A 16,929-nucleotide genomic window follows, 5' to 3' on the forward strand; every position below is an offset into this window, starting at 1 on the left:
TGCTCTGCAAAACCAAATCTTGAGATGTTATTACAAAATGGTACAACTGCTCAAAGCCCAATGCATGTCCAAAAACATGCACAGAAGCAAGAAGTCTGAACACCTTGTTGGCATGCAATATTCATCAGGCTGCCTCCACAAAATGTAAGGTATGATTAAAGAGACACCATTGTGAGCTCAGTTCATTTAAATGACAATGGCAAGCACAAACCTTTCTGCAGTCTTTTTTTTTTAGTTTGTAAACAGCAAAAAAGAACTGGAACATCTAATTTCTGAAACTCTTCTGGCTTTTCTTTTTGACCTTTGGTATTTGTATGTATTGACGATCTCTAAACCATTGCACAAAAACACCTTGAAGTGTCAAGCTTTAAAAATGAGTCTTCTTTTCTCTTTCTCCTGTGCAGCGTGGATTATCTTGGCCTTGTCAAAATACATTCTCTAGTTAGAAGGTGGAAATATTTCCCTCTTGGCTCCCAAGTATTGATTTTCTTCAACACTCAGCTCTGTCCGTCAGGCGAAGGGGTGAAAGGTGAAAGTTCACCCAGCACTGCTTGGATTTACCTTCCTATTAATGTCATGCCCTTTCCACATTTGATCAGTTTATGTGATCACCAATCATACAGAACTGTTACTGCTCTTATTTTCCTATAAGGATACACTTGAGTCATCAGGGAGCATTAATACAACTCCAGGGCCAACACTGGGCATGTGATAGGGCCAGAGATGCTGCAGTCAATGCTGCACGTTTATCTAATTCTTAGAGAAGATTATATTGTTACATGATGATTGACTCAATTCAAGCTGTCTGTGTTCTTATCTGAAAGCATTCAAAGAAAAGTACATTTGCTACTTACACTTGGCTCTGAGCAACAGGACCTATTTTGTTTGTTATTCTTGCTTTTGCTGCAAGCCAATTATACACTCTACCTCAGGGATTCAAATTCAGCTCCAAACTGAATATTAAATGAAATGAATTTAATGATCTCATCTTGGCTCCCAAGAGGCAGCCAACCCATGTCATCGGGTCTGACAAGATATAATTTGGGACAATCAACAGTCTATTTAGGGTAGAGATAAAGGAACATGCATGTCATGCCCTTGCCCGAGCTGAAGAGGGTGCTGTGGAGTTTCTCTACCTGGTCTGCTTCTGAGATGTATAATGCCACCAAGGCAGGATCCAGAGGCACTGCAAAACCAAATCTTGAGATGTTAGCACAAAAGGATACAACTGCTCAAAATGGAATTCATAGCCCCAAAGAGGCAAGAAGCTTGAACGTTCTATCACATGCTAAGAAGCATGCAATATTCAAGCTGTCTCTATATAATGTAAGGTATTATTATTATAGAGAGATAATAACCTGGAAACACAGTGTTGTGAGCTCAGTTCATTTAAATGACATTGGCAAGTACAAACCTTCTGTAGTATTTTCTTTTTTAAGGAATGATTGAGATTTCCTTTCTCTGCTCTATTGTCCTTTGAGAAGAACAAGTTCATATTTCCTGAGGTTAATGCTTCTTCAGTGAAATGAATAACCAGAAACAGAATTGGGATATGGATTTCAACTGAGAATGTTAAAGAAGAGTGAACACTAGAAAAAGCAATGATAGGTGAAAAACAATCTTCAGTACAACTCAGTTTTATTTAACACACCTATATACACAGGGACATTTAATACATATAGAATCTGTTAAGTGGAATCATCCAGAAATGTCTAGGGAGGCAGACACTTTAATTCACTCACTGTTTCCAGGGAGTTCAATCAGTACAACATTTTCATACAAGTGTCACGTCATGTCATCTTTTGCTTGTAAATTACCAATGAAGCCACATACATCTTTACATTTACGAGGACAGGTCCAAATGCAATGCCAATGAAACCAATAAAACACCAAGTGCGTACACTGATGACAATACAAAGTTTACCTTGCTGAACAACCCAAGCTGGGGTAAAGTTTAGGACCGTGGGTGTCAAAATAGCCAAGGACAGCATTATATTAACAAGAATATAAGTATCTGTGTAGCAGTTAGAGATGCTACCTCGCCATCCACTGGCATCCCCTGCAGAGCTAACAGTCTTTGTGCTCTACAGGTTCAGCAGTGCGCCCATCTGCACATGGGATGTGGACGGGCAGGGGAGGCCCTCAGCTAGAGGCTCTGATCTTCAGGCCCGCCTAGCTCTGTCTCAGTCCTCCTGGTCGCTCCACCTGTGCATTTGCAGTGGCCTGCCTAGTGGTCCCATGCCTTTTCCCTGATGCATAGAGAGTTTTGTTGCCTATAATAACTTAATTTCCATTTCAGTTCATACAGTAAGCATGTGATGGGTATGGAGCAGACTCGGGAGCCCACTGGAAAAACAAAGTGCACCTTACCGTTTTCTGTCTACACAGAACACACAGCATGTTCACCAAACAAAGTCTACACTGTCTGTTTCTTGGTTTCTTTCTTGTAACCTATGTAGTCTTTATAAATATGATGTACATGCATGGGGCACAAATTTACTTTTGAGAAAACACCCAAAGTATAAAATCAAGGAAGAGTACAAGTTAGCCACAAATGGAAATAACATTTTATATCAATATGAAAGAGATGTTCTAGTGGTCTTAATTTCTTAATGTGTTCTTTAATAGCCTGCTGCAATAAAGTAACAGATATATTTGTTCCTGGACCTTCAGCCTACCTTTTTGGGTAGTATATAAGCTCTGACAATCTCTGCCTTTTAGATTAAATGCTCCTATTATTATTATTTTGGCTTCTCTATGAACTTTACATATTTTCTATGAATTTAATAAATCATGTTCTTTTCTTGCACTTAACACACCATTTCCCCAACTAACTGACTAACCAACAAACAAAAAAGCCCCATTATACATAGACCACAGTCTGTGAAATTCAGACACAATATTTTTGGTGGATTTTTTTCCATTCCTATAAACAGGAGCCGTCTACCTTGACCTAGGGAAAAGGTGATCCCGTTGAAGTTTACTCTGAAGCATGATGGGCACTTGCACTGCAATGTCTGCTCCAAGTGACTGAGAGCCTCACATTTCAATATATGCTCTTAAATGTTCGTGCCACTGCTAATAATTTTGTAGGATTCTTCTTTAAAAAAATGCCTTCTTACTTTTCTTTTAAGCTCACCTGCAGTTGGAAGGCTGACTTAGAGTTATCATGTGACAGCTGACGTGAGGAAACTGCCAGTTGTACAGTGACCAGCACTATGCTATTTCCTGAACAAAAGGATCTGCAGCAATGCATGGGAATCTTCACTTTAGGGCTATGCTATGCTTTCAAACTTGGTTCTTCATCACAAAAGTCGCTTAAAAGATTAATTATAGTGACTGGAAAATTATGCTAGCTAGATCATAAGTAGTGATGATTTTAAATTACTAAATACACTACCATTTAAGCAAGAAATGAGCATTTTAGAAGGCTAAATGTCTAGTAAATTATACTTTCTGCAAGGAAAACATTTCATACATATGTATATATCTTTTCCTCAATAACCTCAAATCACTTAGGTGCCACTAAAGAAAGTCGTGGCTAAAACCTAAGAAATGGGATAGAGTAATTTCCGAGCAATCACCAGAAGGAAAAAAAAACTCATGTAAACACAGAATCTTTTTGGTAAACAACAGCGTGTTGAGGGAACCCGAAGGGAGTAATTTCACTAATGAAGACTGCCACATCACTGCAACCCAGTGCCAGCACAGCCAGATTCAAACAGCACTGCAGAGCTGGGTTGTGAGGGCTGGAAATGCTGACGGGGTGGGAGTGCAATCACAGTGGTTATTGATTTTCAGGTTTCTGTTGTACCAAGCAACAAGAGCGTTCCCAGGAACCATCGGCTTCCCCTCCCATCCCTGGCGGGGAAAAACTACCTAGTGACAGAATGGCCACATCCTGTCGAGCAGTGAATGCATGCCTCTGAATCGGCCTGTGCAGGAGTCCGCCCCAAGAAACATGCACAAGTGACACAGACCTGACCACACCCCTGGTGACACTGAGATGGGCAGGCACCGAGGAGTGATCCAGTGTAAGACAGAGGAATCTTGACCTACAGTTTATAGAGCTAAGACGCGGTTAGGGTGACAGAAAACAGTATCAGACCACGAAGCGGTGTTCCTTTCCATCGTGCGCCATGAGGATGACGTTGCGGTTGGAGGTCCAGATGAGCCGGGCCAGCTTGAGGGCATTGTGGGAGCCAGGGGAAGCCGGCTGCACAGGGGGCACCTGGTAGGTTTTAATGCAGCGCAGCTGAGGTGCCGAGTTCAGCATACCAATGCTTCCCAGTAGTGACGTGTTCATCTGCAGGGACAGGGGACAGGAGAGCACACATGTCATTCACAAAGTGCTTCCTTCTCTTCTCGTTCCATAATGGCTGCTCATATTCACATAAAACTTATTCTAAATCTCCACAGGGCTCCTTCTGGTGGATCTGAAATTGTTCGATGCTGTTAATGTAAATGCACAAATCTAGAGAAATTTAACTTTGTTGGTGGAAGCGGACAGCAGGCGAGTTCACTGATCCTTAGGAAGGAACTCAATCATATCTGTTAATAAAATGGTTCCACTAGGCAATATTTAGAAATTGGGGGTATTTAAAACCGCATCCCTTTCTTCATTCTTGGACAGTAATGCTAAGGGCATCCCTGAAGGATGGATGAGTCAATAAAGACAAGTTTCAGGGTTTATAATTAGTTTAAGAAAATGAAGAGAAGTTGAACTATAAAAAAGAGTGATACTCTACCAATCAGAGCTCAAAACTCAACAACTCGGCCCCACCGGCAACCTGCTTCTTAAAAACAGGCTCTGGAAAGCTCTTGCTTATTTTGAAGGGAAAAAACAAGTCAATATCATCTCATTGCTTGCTGTCCTGCTAAGAGAGTATATTCTCCTCAGTTTTGTCAACAGTATCTTTTTATCAGTTGCTGATTTCTGCTTTTTGGAAGTTTTTCTGGATTTGAATTAAATTTAAAAATTCTTAATTCATGCACATAACTGAACAATAATATGGAAACTATGACTCATGAATAACTATGCATTCAGGTCAAACTGCTAAATGTTGAACTGCAGTTATCTAAGGGAACTGTTTCCAGAGCAACGGAGTCTGAAGTTTCTTTAGATTCCAAGTATTAACTTAAAATGTTTTCACCGTGCATTATTTGTGCTATCATAGGCCACATAAAAAGCATACTGAAAAGCAGGGAAGAGGTCTTGGAAATAACTTTATTTTTCCTCTGTACTAATTCTGTTTCTAATTTTCACCACTGAAACCGCTATCTACATGCATAAGATGCTGAGAATTTGGGCAAAGCATGCAGATTATGATCCAACATATACAAATGGTTGAAACACAAAACCCCAGCAAATCCTAGGACATTTAAGATGTGTTACTGCTGATATCATGCTCTGCATGTGGATCAGTGCAAACTACAATCCATTTCTTTTCCAGCCCTTCTCAGCAGCAGGATGGTGTCAGAGGGCGTAAATCATGGCATCTCTAGCAGAGTGTGTGCAGGCTCCACTGACATTTTCACAATTTAAATCATCTTGAGTAATAACCCTTTTAAGATGACTAATGTTACTGATTTTCCTGCATTAATAATGGTGCCGAACACAACACAGAGGTGAAAAAAATCACTAGTGTACGAGGTCACATTTTAAAACCAAATATATGATTATTGTTAACTCTTTCTGTTAAAGTTTAGTTTGCACTTGAAGCCAGGCCCTACCTCACCTTCACCCTTCCAAAGACCCTTTTTGTTATGTCTTTTCTTCTCCCCCTCAAAAAAGTCCACAAAAGGCAAAAATTAAAGCTTTACTGCTTTCTCAAAGTTCCCAACTAAAATAAATACAAATAATGGTGAGTTTAATTTGATAGTTCTCACCTAACAGTATATAATTCACTCCTCTTACAGAATAGACCCAAATGATCTAGAAAATTGCCAGGTGAAATTAACAGGCACCAACAGGCATACATACTGTGCTTTTAAAAAACATCTAATTTCTCAGTTGATAAATACTTGCCAAGTGTTTTTATTTTTTATAGATTTTCTATGAAAATATGTATAAAGCTTGATTTCTGCTGGTGGTTCAAAATGCAAAGGGCATATAACACACTTGGACATTTTCCCATTTTTACTTCTTTCCTTGAAATTTAGTCATGTACAAGAAATGAGATATAAAAGGGGAGAGGAGGAGAGTATCTTGTGGGAATCTACATAGATGGGAAGATTTTCAGAAAGGTCATCATTATATCCAGGTTCCCCCTTTCAGCCTGAGTCATTCTCACTTCGGTTCAGTTCCTTCTAAAGTCAAACATCCTTCCTGACTCAGTACAGGGCTATGTACAGTTCTGTAAGGTACGTAAGTGCTATAGTTGTTCACAGTTGGAACAACTAAGACCCTTGTGCTCATTAAATTTCACTGCTTCTCAGACCATTCTTTCTCTATGACCTCCTGAAAAGAAGAAAGGATCTGAGTTAGTAAAGCTAACTTAACTTTTCCATCAGTTCAGCTAAACAATTCTCATTGACTGAAACAATGAACAGTTTTGTTATTCAACACTAATTTTTTCTTCACTGGCAACTGGCTATAAACTATGCTAAAGTAATGGCAACTTAAACCTTGAATCAGTAAAATCCACATGGAATTGTAATATTTGGTAATATTACGTTTTTCCTGATCACAAAGATAACAAATTATAGTATGCAAGATTCAAATACTATAAGTATAAACCCCATTCTCCTGTATGTAAGATTCAAATACTATACGTGCCCCCCTCCCCAATTCTCCTGAAATCTCTGACATTCACTATGAGCATTTTGGTAAGCAACATACCAAAAAATGGATACATATATGACAGACTCATTAAAAGGTAGTTTCACATAAGCCAGACACACAAAGACAATTACCACATTATTTTCTCTCATACATGGAAACTAATTTTTAAAAAAGGTGGTATGAAAGTAGAAGAGGGACTCTTAAGGACTAGGAATGAGCTGGGAGGGAATTTAATATGAGGAGGTAGGGAATGGTAGGAGAAGGCAGTATAGACATGATCAAAGCACAAAGGATGTATGTAGACAAACGCAGAGTGAAACCCGTGAATTTGTACAGTTATTATGCACTAATATTAATAAAGCTATTTTTGTGGTCTGCATTTTCATTCAACAAAATGTTGAGGGCAATCTTTCCATGTTAATGACTACAGATTTAAATTGCTGAGTAGTATTCTACTGTATGAAAGAGTAAAAAAAAACAAAATGAAACCAATATCCATCTAATTTATTATTAGTATTCCTGAAAGAGAACATTCATTTATTGAACCACGATGGTAAAATTTAAGTGTGGGGGTTACTAATGCATTCATTACCAAAATACTCTTGCTCAAACACCAACAGATACACTGAAATAAAATATTCACAAATTGTAGGACTACGGTGTTAGAGAAACAGGGTTTGAAAGATTATCAAGCACATTATTCAATAATTCAGTATGCAACTAAAATGCAACTTTAGCTTTTCTTTCCCTTCAAAAATATGGTTCACAAAACAGGTTTTGTGAAGATTATTTTCTGAGCATAGAAACACAGATATAATTCATCAAAACAGGAAATGTTTTAATGTTTTTTCCCAGTGTAAGTAATGTTGCATTCAACCTTTTACTAAGTCTCACTTGAGTAATTATCCAACCAATATTTCTCATTAACACTCATTTCTCAGCAAAGATTTTAATAGTTGATAGCTTTAGCAAGGCTCTGTATTAATAAGACTTCATTAAGTTTCAACATATATTATAGTACACTTACTGGAATATATAAAAGTGTTCTATATATCATTAGAACTAAACAACATGTGTCTAGATAAATCAGCCTAGCCAATTTGGGGAGAACAGCAGTAGGTCCAACACAGCTTCTGGATTCGCTAATTCAAGCAAAAGATCATTACACTGTAAGAGGTTTCATTGTATTTGCTTGGTAAAGTCAAAATGGCCTGTTCATATGTTTTACACTTAAATCTCAAAATGAGCAGGATGTAATTTAAGCATTCAAGGAATGGGCTGCATCATAAACCCTGATATTGGCTTGAGGGGCAGAAGAAGCCTGGGTGTTGTGTGAGTTGCTGGAGTGCGCTGGCATGTGGAGATGACAACTGATGCAGGTGAGCTTAGGGACCACAGGGCCATGCTGTAACCTACACTGTGCACAGATCCACAGGCAGGCACAGGCTCAGAGGCTCAACACACTTCACAAAGCCCAGAAACAACAAGAGGAACTGGAAGAGGAAAATGGATCTCAATGGTAACATCTCGTGAAAGATCTTGACCTCTAAGGATAAACAAAAACCAAAAACTAAAAAATGAAAACACCTAACTACAATTCTAGCAAGGTGCTGGGCAGAGATTTTGATAGATAAAGTACAATTTTCAGCCAGGCGTGGCGGTGTATGCCTATAAAATCCCACCACTACAGAGGCTGAAGCAGAAGGATCATGGCAAGTTCAAGACCATCCTGGGCTACAAAGTGAGGCCAAGGCCAGCCTGAACTGCATAGCGAGACCCTATCTCAAGAAGACCAAAAACAAACAAACAAACAGAAAAAAAGAAAAGAAAATAACTATTTTCAAGGAAAGGATGAATACATGTATTCAAATAAAACCATGAGCTAGACAAAGGGAAGAAGAAAATTCAGGAAAACCCTGGAAAAAGTGTCAAATGTAACTTAATTTGGATCAATTCCTTTATATAGTGAATTACATTTTCTTACCAAAAAAGTTGACTATAAAGTTTAGTGTATGTATTCCAAAGGAGAAAGCACACACAGAACAAAAGCTCCTTTAGAGCAGGCCCAGAGACTTGCTGATCCCCATATGGAAAGCACCTCACTCTCAGACACCCAGGCAATGTTGAAATAATGGAGCTTTACATAGGCAGTCCTCCAAGATTCCAAGAGATCAGAAAATAAGGGAAATCCGCATCAAAGTACAGTTGGCTTAATGGCACGAAGACCATTGTATTGGTCCTGAGTAGAAAAATCCACCAGGAGGTAAACTCCTAGAAGCACCACTGTTGGAGGAGTCCAGTTTATGGACACTTAATGGACGCCCAGTGAGATTTTGGCTACAAAATCTAATCCTGTGGTTACCCACTGAGAAAAATGAAGATGGGCGAGATCTCCAATGGAAGGAGTTTAATATGAGCTAATTAAGATGCTGGAGATATATTCCAGAAGAAATGATAATGAGAAAATAAACTGGAAAACTAAACTAGATAAAAAGTGGAAAAAAAAATCTGTAACAGATTTGGAGTTTGCCATGCTTTAATAGCATGTTGTTAATTAAGCAATTTATTGTATCCGTTTTACATTTTATTAGCTATTGATTTTTTAAACCATCATCAAGTTGTTCTGAGGCCTTGTTTAAACTTCATTTTTAGCTTTCAAGGCAATATGCTGAATCTTATACAACATACTTGCATCTTAGGAAAACACAAGTGACAACAAAATTCAAATTAACTCTTTAGGATGCTTGGTAATACTTAGTTTTTTGTAAATTAGTAGGTCTAAAAAAGTAAGGTAATAAGAAAGCAAGATGACAAGCCAGCACTGAGGATAAAACCTAAATTTAGTTGCTCAAAATTAGTATTCATGTTAATTACAATTAAATATAAACATTCTCATGAATGGGTAAAATAAAGGTACTCAAATTTTTAAAAATGTTTTGAAACCAAGGAATGAAAAGTATTTTTTGGAAAATTTAGAACACAAACAAAATAAGACATTATAAAGGGGATAGGAAGCAAATACTAGGAGAATACCTTGCTGTCCTGTGCCCTTTCCCTGGTAGGATTCACCAACGACCTTGTTACAATGCTTCGTGTACATTAACAGCCTGAGCAAGGTGGCCCTCCAGACTCCTTTCAGGTCAGGCCCTCACACCCACTCATCCTTGCTTCCTGTGCACACACAGCGCCTGATCTCTCCACACCCGTCCTTCCAAGCATCTCGAAGGGCTCCGGCCTTATGTCACCTCCTGTGGAAAGCTGGCCCACAGCCCACGCACGGCTCTGCAGCACTGTGATTGTTTATTCACCTGCGTCTCTTTCAGATGGAAAGTTCTGTGACAGCAGCTGCCCCTCTTCCCAGATGCTAACTGTATTCTTAGTACCCTGAGGGTAGTTCCTGGTACACAATCAGCAATCCATAAACATTTTCATGGGAGGAAAGGCAGGGAAGAGACTGGCAGGTAGGCGCAACAGGAAGATTTTCCCACCTACACATAGCATGAAGCATTTACTTCAAAATCCTGCAGCATCTACTCTTACCTGCCAGAAAGAAATGTGACTGTCAGTGTTTGAGTAGGTGGCAAGATATCGTCCATCAGGAGCAAAGGCCACTGCAGTGATTGGTCCCTTGTGTCCATGGATTGTCTAAAATAAAATTCATAGGTCATTAATGGTCGGCATTCCACAGAACTACCACATGCAAGTGCACAGGTAAATGTATTCATGTTGAACATATTATGTCATAGATACTAGATATTATGTTCTTTGTTTAGGAAATCAGGTTAGAAAAATAAGAAAAGCAATTAAAGTTGTTTCAGGATATGTCCTAATGTCTAAGCGGTTTAATCTTGTTCTGAGGACAGACCTATCCTCTAGTTGAGAGGATAATCTTGTAAAGCATATGTTAACATACTTTACACAATTTATCTAAAGTCTGCATTAATAGGCAAACAAGTGTTATAATTTATGTCCACTACAGGGAAGAATTCTGCAAATGTAGGAAACTGATCACCAAAATTACCCAGGAAACTTGCTTATTTGAAAAGAAAAACAAGCAAATCTGTATCACACTATCCTTGTTGTTGAAGGAGTTAAAGACTGTAATTTCAAAACCTTAATAATCACACGTTTTTCATGTCTTATGCTTGATTTTCCACCAATAACACTGTTTTAAATGCATATAGCTGCAATTAGTAAACATATATATACATGCATGTGTTGGACACACTTATAAATCAAACGGTATTAAAAACAAGTTAACAGAGGTAGTTTTGAACCTTTGCCAATAGCTGTCATTGATTTAACCATGAATAATAAAAAGGAAGTTGTATTTTAGACTAGGTCTTTGATAAAAGGTTCTTACTAATAAAACAAATGCACTCATCTGATGACGTTAATAATTACAGAAAACAGGGCATACGAAGCAAATCACCATCAATATTATATGAATTTCCCTATTTCAATCTTTAAAGCTATACCTCTACAACATTATCTAATACTCAGTTGACCTCACAAGCTGTAGGTCAGTGTTCTCCTATTGTCTAAAAAGGAATGAGGAAACATGTGCCTTCGGTGGAGACAGCACCACCTGTAATTTGTGATGAAGAGATGGAAAACTTGAACCTGTAGGGGAGCATCAGCTTTATTATGTGATTCAGCCCATATATATTGTACTATAAACTTCAGTAAGATGTTTTTCGTAATTCCTATCCAAAGACTAAACTGAGAAAGAGAAGAGGAAGGAGGAAAAGAGACACAAGCACATTCCTCAGCACGCTTTGCAATCAGTTATTTCCAGTCATTTGAATTTAAGGCGCTCTGGGATCCAAAATGATGCCTGTTTTCAACACTCAATAAAAAAGTGTTACATGGAAATGCAGGCTGGACTCCAGGCAGGGAGGGGCATTAATCTGAGTCAGGCTATCTGGGTTTGTTTTGGGCTTCACTTGGCACTATTTGCAGAACCTGGAGCCACATTATTGAAGGGAGTTAACTTAGAGAATCCATGTCTATAGTTTAGGGGTGATGAGGGTGATGATGATGAAGATGGTAATGATTAGATAAAACTCAAAGAGATCTATAAAAATTATACAAAACAATACATACATAGCACTCTCCACAATGCATGGCACATAAGAATTTAATAAATGCTGACATTTTTATTATTCCTGCTTGCTTAGAAACAGCTAAATGTGAACAACTGCATAATTCAATTACACACACACACACACACACACACACACACACACACACACCACTTATTTCCAAATCAACATCCCTCAGCATACTAGGTTGCTTAGAAACAGACTTTAGACTTTGACATTTTATCAAACACATATGGGAACTAGCCATGGTGCTGGCCCACAAATGTACTAAATTAAGCAAGGGGTATGCCTACTGAATAACTATTATATGAGGCCAGCTTAACATCAACTATACTAGAATGAAAATTATTCTAGACAGGGAGAGGAGGTGGAGGGGCCTCAACCAAATAATGGAAAAAAGTGGCCATTCCCACTTATACAATGTAGGTTAGTCTTCTCCCTTATAAAACCAATTTAATGAACTCACTGGGCAAGCATTTTGGTTTTTAAAAGTCAACATTTAGTTCTGCAAAAAAATTGAAATTCTATTGAGTCAACCTGAACCTAATTTTTGATTAAGATACTGACTGTGAAGACCTTGATTTACAACAGAGGTTGTAAACAGCAGACCTTTAAACTGAAAGCAGATGGTACACATGTTTAGTTTGGCTTGCAAAAAATGTTAAAAGATATTTTAAGCCCAGGTTTCTAATTAATTAGATCTCCTGACAAATCAGGATTTCTATGGTTTCCTGAAAGATTAGAAGGCAGAAAATAATGGGCCTTTTTTTCACACGCAGTAACATCATCTGAGGCATCTGCATCATGTGTGGCTGAGTGGAGGTGGCCACTGCCCTCTGGGCATTTGCTTTTCACTTAGTTCCACACTGACACAGAGAAGACCTGTGTACCACACTGGCTAGCTTGCTGATTTCTGTCTGGTTTCTCATGGCATTTATGTTAACCCTTCCATTGTACATACTCAATTCAAAATAGTTTCTTGCATGCTCTGGGAGCCTAGTAGCCATCTAAACTGTGAGCAGACTAAAAATTCTAAGGGAAACCATCTCTTCTTGAAAGCCCTCACAGCCTGATTCTGAATGGAGGCAGACTCAACTTTCTTCTGGAGACTGGGCCTCACATTTCAGAACAGAATGCAAGGCTTGCATCCTTCAGATTAGGATCCTTCCCCAATTAGCAACCAGACCATACTTCAAAACAATTTAAGAAGGTAATAACGAGCTGAAAATAAACCAGCAGGCCCTAAGGATGTTACAACCCAAGAATCTGTCAACACGCATTTCTACCAGGCTGTGTAAGTTAGCGCTGTTATAAAAACACAGAATGAGATACACAGGAAGCACACCTGGTATTTCAGAACAGTCTTTACTATTTCATCCTCTGTCTTCACCTGAGGGCTGGTGTTTAGAACATCTACTTGAAGGATACTTGTGCATAAGCCGCTCATTGCTTTCCAGTGTCTACCAGAACATCCTGTGCAGTAAGTTCATCTTGGAGTTTTCTATCAAGAAAATAGCTCTCTTTCCAGCTAAATGCCATTACTTTCTTTTGTCATGTGACAAGAATTACATAATCTAACATGTCTGTTTTTCTGCTAGGAAACTCAGAACAAAATTTATGCTCACTCTGTGTCTGGTAATGACTACTGCCTACTCTTTTTGCTAATCACTGTTCTGTTTTCCTGTTGTTGTCTAGCTACACACCAAGTTCAACTTTGTGAATTATTTTAAAGACTGTTTTGAACAAAGGGATATTACACTTTAGATCAGATGTGTGCATGTCAGTACAGAAACACACACACACACACACACACACACACACACCTGCATGCATACACACACAAACACACACACACTACTGCTAGATCCCCCTCAGTTGTGTCTTTTAAAGCCACCTAAAGAAAAATCATGGAGCACTGACTGGAGCTGATAGACAGCTCTGTTGTCTCATAAGAAAGTGAATACCACTCCTGGCAGTGCAGGGAAGCTTGCTATTTTAAATGGTTTCATACATCTGTTAAGTTCATTAGCATCTCAGCCTGAGAGGTGCTTCAGCCCTCATTGTGATGGAAATACTGCCATTGTCTTTTGTTTGGACTTTCCCAATTTCTAAGATCTGTGCAGGCACCACCTGAACTGACTTTCACCTCTACTCTGGCATTAGAAGTGCAGCTGTGCAGGGATCACAGCAGACTTGTAAGCGCTTTGGGATGAGGCAGAAACAATGGTTTGGGTCTCAGATGCTGGATCCTAAAAGCCATTTTCAAAATGACAGGTTTCAAAATAAAAAGAGGTTTGGTAGACTTTATATGTGAACGAGTATCATGCCTCATTATATTTTTAGTCAAAAGAATTGCTGCCTTGAGGAGACAGAGATGGAATATAGAGAAATTAATCTAATTCAGGATGTGCTATGATGAACAATAAGAAAAATCAAGCAATTATGGCTAGCTGGAGACAGAGTGCTGAATTGTTAAGCACCTCCACCCCCTTGAATAATGAAAGAAAAGGACCTGAAAGGCAGGATTAATAATGAGCAATACTTATACTTACATGCCAGTTTTTAAGATACTTTCAGTCTGCTCTACAAAGAAATATAATTAATCCTCTTGCACAGAGAAGGATGCAGAAACTAGAATTTCTAAAATAGTCTGGTGTCAACAGAAATTATGCCTTTTAGAATATGCACTTCCCATGGTCTATCTATTCCTGATATTCAGCTTCCAAATAACAAGTTTGAGACTTGAATCCAAGACGTAGAATTCTATTATATCCACTTTAGAGGCTGAACAAGATTAAAGGGAGCTAAGCATGGTGGTGCATGCCTGTAATTCCAGCACTTGGGAGGCTGAGACAGGAGTTTTAGGTCAGCCTTGGCTACATAGTGAGTTCAAGATCAGCCTGAATTGCTTTATGAGACCTTGTATAAAAAAAAAAACTGAAGGAAAAATTTTATTTATCTATAGGATGCATCATCTTGTTAAATGGGGATATAATAATGGGGTAAAAAAATGAACCAAATGAAATACTTTGTTACTTTCAATATAAATTGTGACAAAACTATTTCCAAAAGTAAACTTTGCTGCCATAAAAATTGCCAGAAGGGAAGGAGCTCTGAAGTACAGACTGTGTAATTAATATTTATAAAAAAAAAAAAAAGAACAGGTGGAACCTTGGCAGCTCCAAGGTCTGTAGGGCCGGAGACAGAAGCTGCTGATGTGTGGCTTCTTAGGGAACAATATGGTGGGCTTTAGGCTGAACTAGGCAGGACCAGACACATTGAAAGGTCTGCTGAGCTGAAAATATGTCCCCAGTTGGCTACACAACTCCTTTAAAAGCTCTAAAAATTCAACTACTGACTCAGTGGAGGTGTTTTCTCCAGTGTGCTCTGGTGTACTGCAAACAAGCAGGTTTTCATAGGTATAAGCACAGCAGATGCTCTAAGTTCCTATCTGTGTAGGAAGACAGGAAACAGGTTGGAAAGTGCCAGGTATTCAGGAAAGTTAATGAGCAGGCAGTTAAGGCAGAGCCCTGAAAAGAAAAGGAGGGGGTAATTCCAAAGACCTCCAAGTATGGTCATTTTCCTAATGCTGAACCCACTGAAGGATAATCAGTAACACCACGCCAAGGTTGGGATGAGTGTACATCTGTACAGGAAGCACTAGCCACAGATTTGGTATCTCTTACATATTCATAGCTGCTGAGTCAGAAAGGGGCGGATAAGGAGGGTGGGCTAACATCTGATTTGCATGCCTTTCTGACATCCCAATACAGAAGGCCATAGATTTCATGGCTGGCTGGCAGGGAGATAACTGCTCAAGGCAGACAGAAGACAAAGACATCCCTCTGACTGACAGCTTTCTTTGTTAGACAAGAGAAAGGCTCATTAAAAAAGAGCTGTTTCAGAAGAGTTCAAAAGTTAAGAAATAATTATGTTCGAGAAAAAAAAAATCCTTCCTTTTCTCCCAAGCAACCAATTTGTGAAAGTTTTTATTAGATATTTAAGGTTTATCTGTTCAAGGAAAGAAATTATGGATTCAGCAAATAATTTAGGAAGATAATCAAATCATTAAAAATGGATAATCTTATCTATGGCCGATTAAAAGGCTCAAGTGCAATTTAATTATCACTGTGCCCTAAGCCTTCTCAAGCCTCTCTGCACACAGGCTCTCAGGACCACACAACACTGCCCAGAGCACCCAGAGGTCACCACTCTTTGCTGCGTGTGGACAGGACTGCCTTAAAGCAGGTCAGACAGATAAAAATCTACTCTGCTTCTAGATACCTCTATGGAGGATTCCAAAACACCTCCCTTCCACAAGAGGATCCTTTTCAGTGTTTAACAATGCGAGCTGTCAGAAATCTTTCCTGACATCAACTTTAAATGCAAAATGCTGCGAGTTTAGCACTTCTTGGTCTGTTCTCAGCAAAGATGGAGAAGCACTCATTAACAATCTCGGGGATAATCACCTTTTGGGTCCTTGAGGGCCACCGTAGTATCTTGCCCCCTTTTTACTTTTACTTGCTATTTTCAAGATTAATGAACTATCCTGGTGACTAGAACTTTCCATTCAAGTGTCATTTTCCAAGGTTTTTTTTTTTATAGTTTGGTGGCTGGTCCTTAAACTGTCTCTGACCTTTCTCATCATATCATTTTAGAGCTGGATGGTATCTGATGGTCACCTTATTAAGTGACGTCTCAAAATGTAGAATCTCAAACTGGCCTGAAAAGAATTTAAGCCAGTACCAGGAAGAAACAGGATATTATTGTATTTTCTCACAGTGCTATGCAGGAGGCCAGCACCATGCTTACTTTTTTAGAAAATGGAAATCATGGCTGACAATTACCATTAGAAGACTATTTACAGAAGTTCTTGAAATGGGGAAGCTAGCAGAGTTGCTGGTATACAGACAGTTGACATTCACAGTGCCTCCAGTTACCTTCAGGAGATCAAGATATGGACAAAGAACCCAAGGGACAAAGTCCCAGTGAGCAGAGACGGATGGACACAGATTATCAGCATCTGCTGTATATATCCTT

At 38.9% G+C, this 16,929-nt stretch overlaps 1 protein-coding gene across 4 annotated transcripts in view; it reads right to left on the reverse strand.

The window, feature by feature from the left end:
• Window positions 1-1,621: 1,621 nt before the first annotated feature.
• The window catches only part of Wdr7 (WD repeat domain 7), a 369,257-nt gene continuing 353,949 nt past the window's right edge, over window positions 1,622-16,929 (reverse strand). For all 4 annotated transcript variants that reach the window (XM_063231571.1, XM_013157175.3, XM_063231573.1 and 1 more), the window contains 2 exons: window positions 10,325-10,429; window positions 1,622-4,306 (listed from right to left, as the gene is read on the reverse strand). In XM_063231571.1, the coding sequence (XP_063087641.1) occupies window positions 4,103-4,306; window positions 10,325-10,429 (309 nt within the window). In that variant the 3' untranslated portion in view covers window positions 1,622-4,102. The remainder of the gene's footprint in view (window positions 4,307-10,324; window positions 10,430-16,929) is intronic.

Source organism: Cavia porcellus, unplaced genomic scaffold (assembly GCF_034190915.1).
Source record: "Cavia porcellus strain 051 isolate PalLab524CR breed Dunkin Hartley unplaced genomic scaffold, mCavPor4.1 scaffold_20, whole genome shotgun sequence".
Lineage (NCBI taxonomy): Eukaryota > Metazoa > Chordata > Mammalia > Rodentia > Caviidae > Cavia > Cavia porcellus.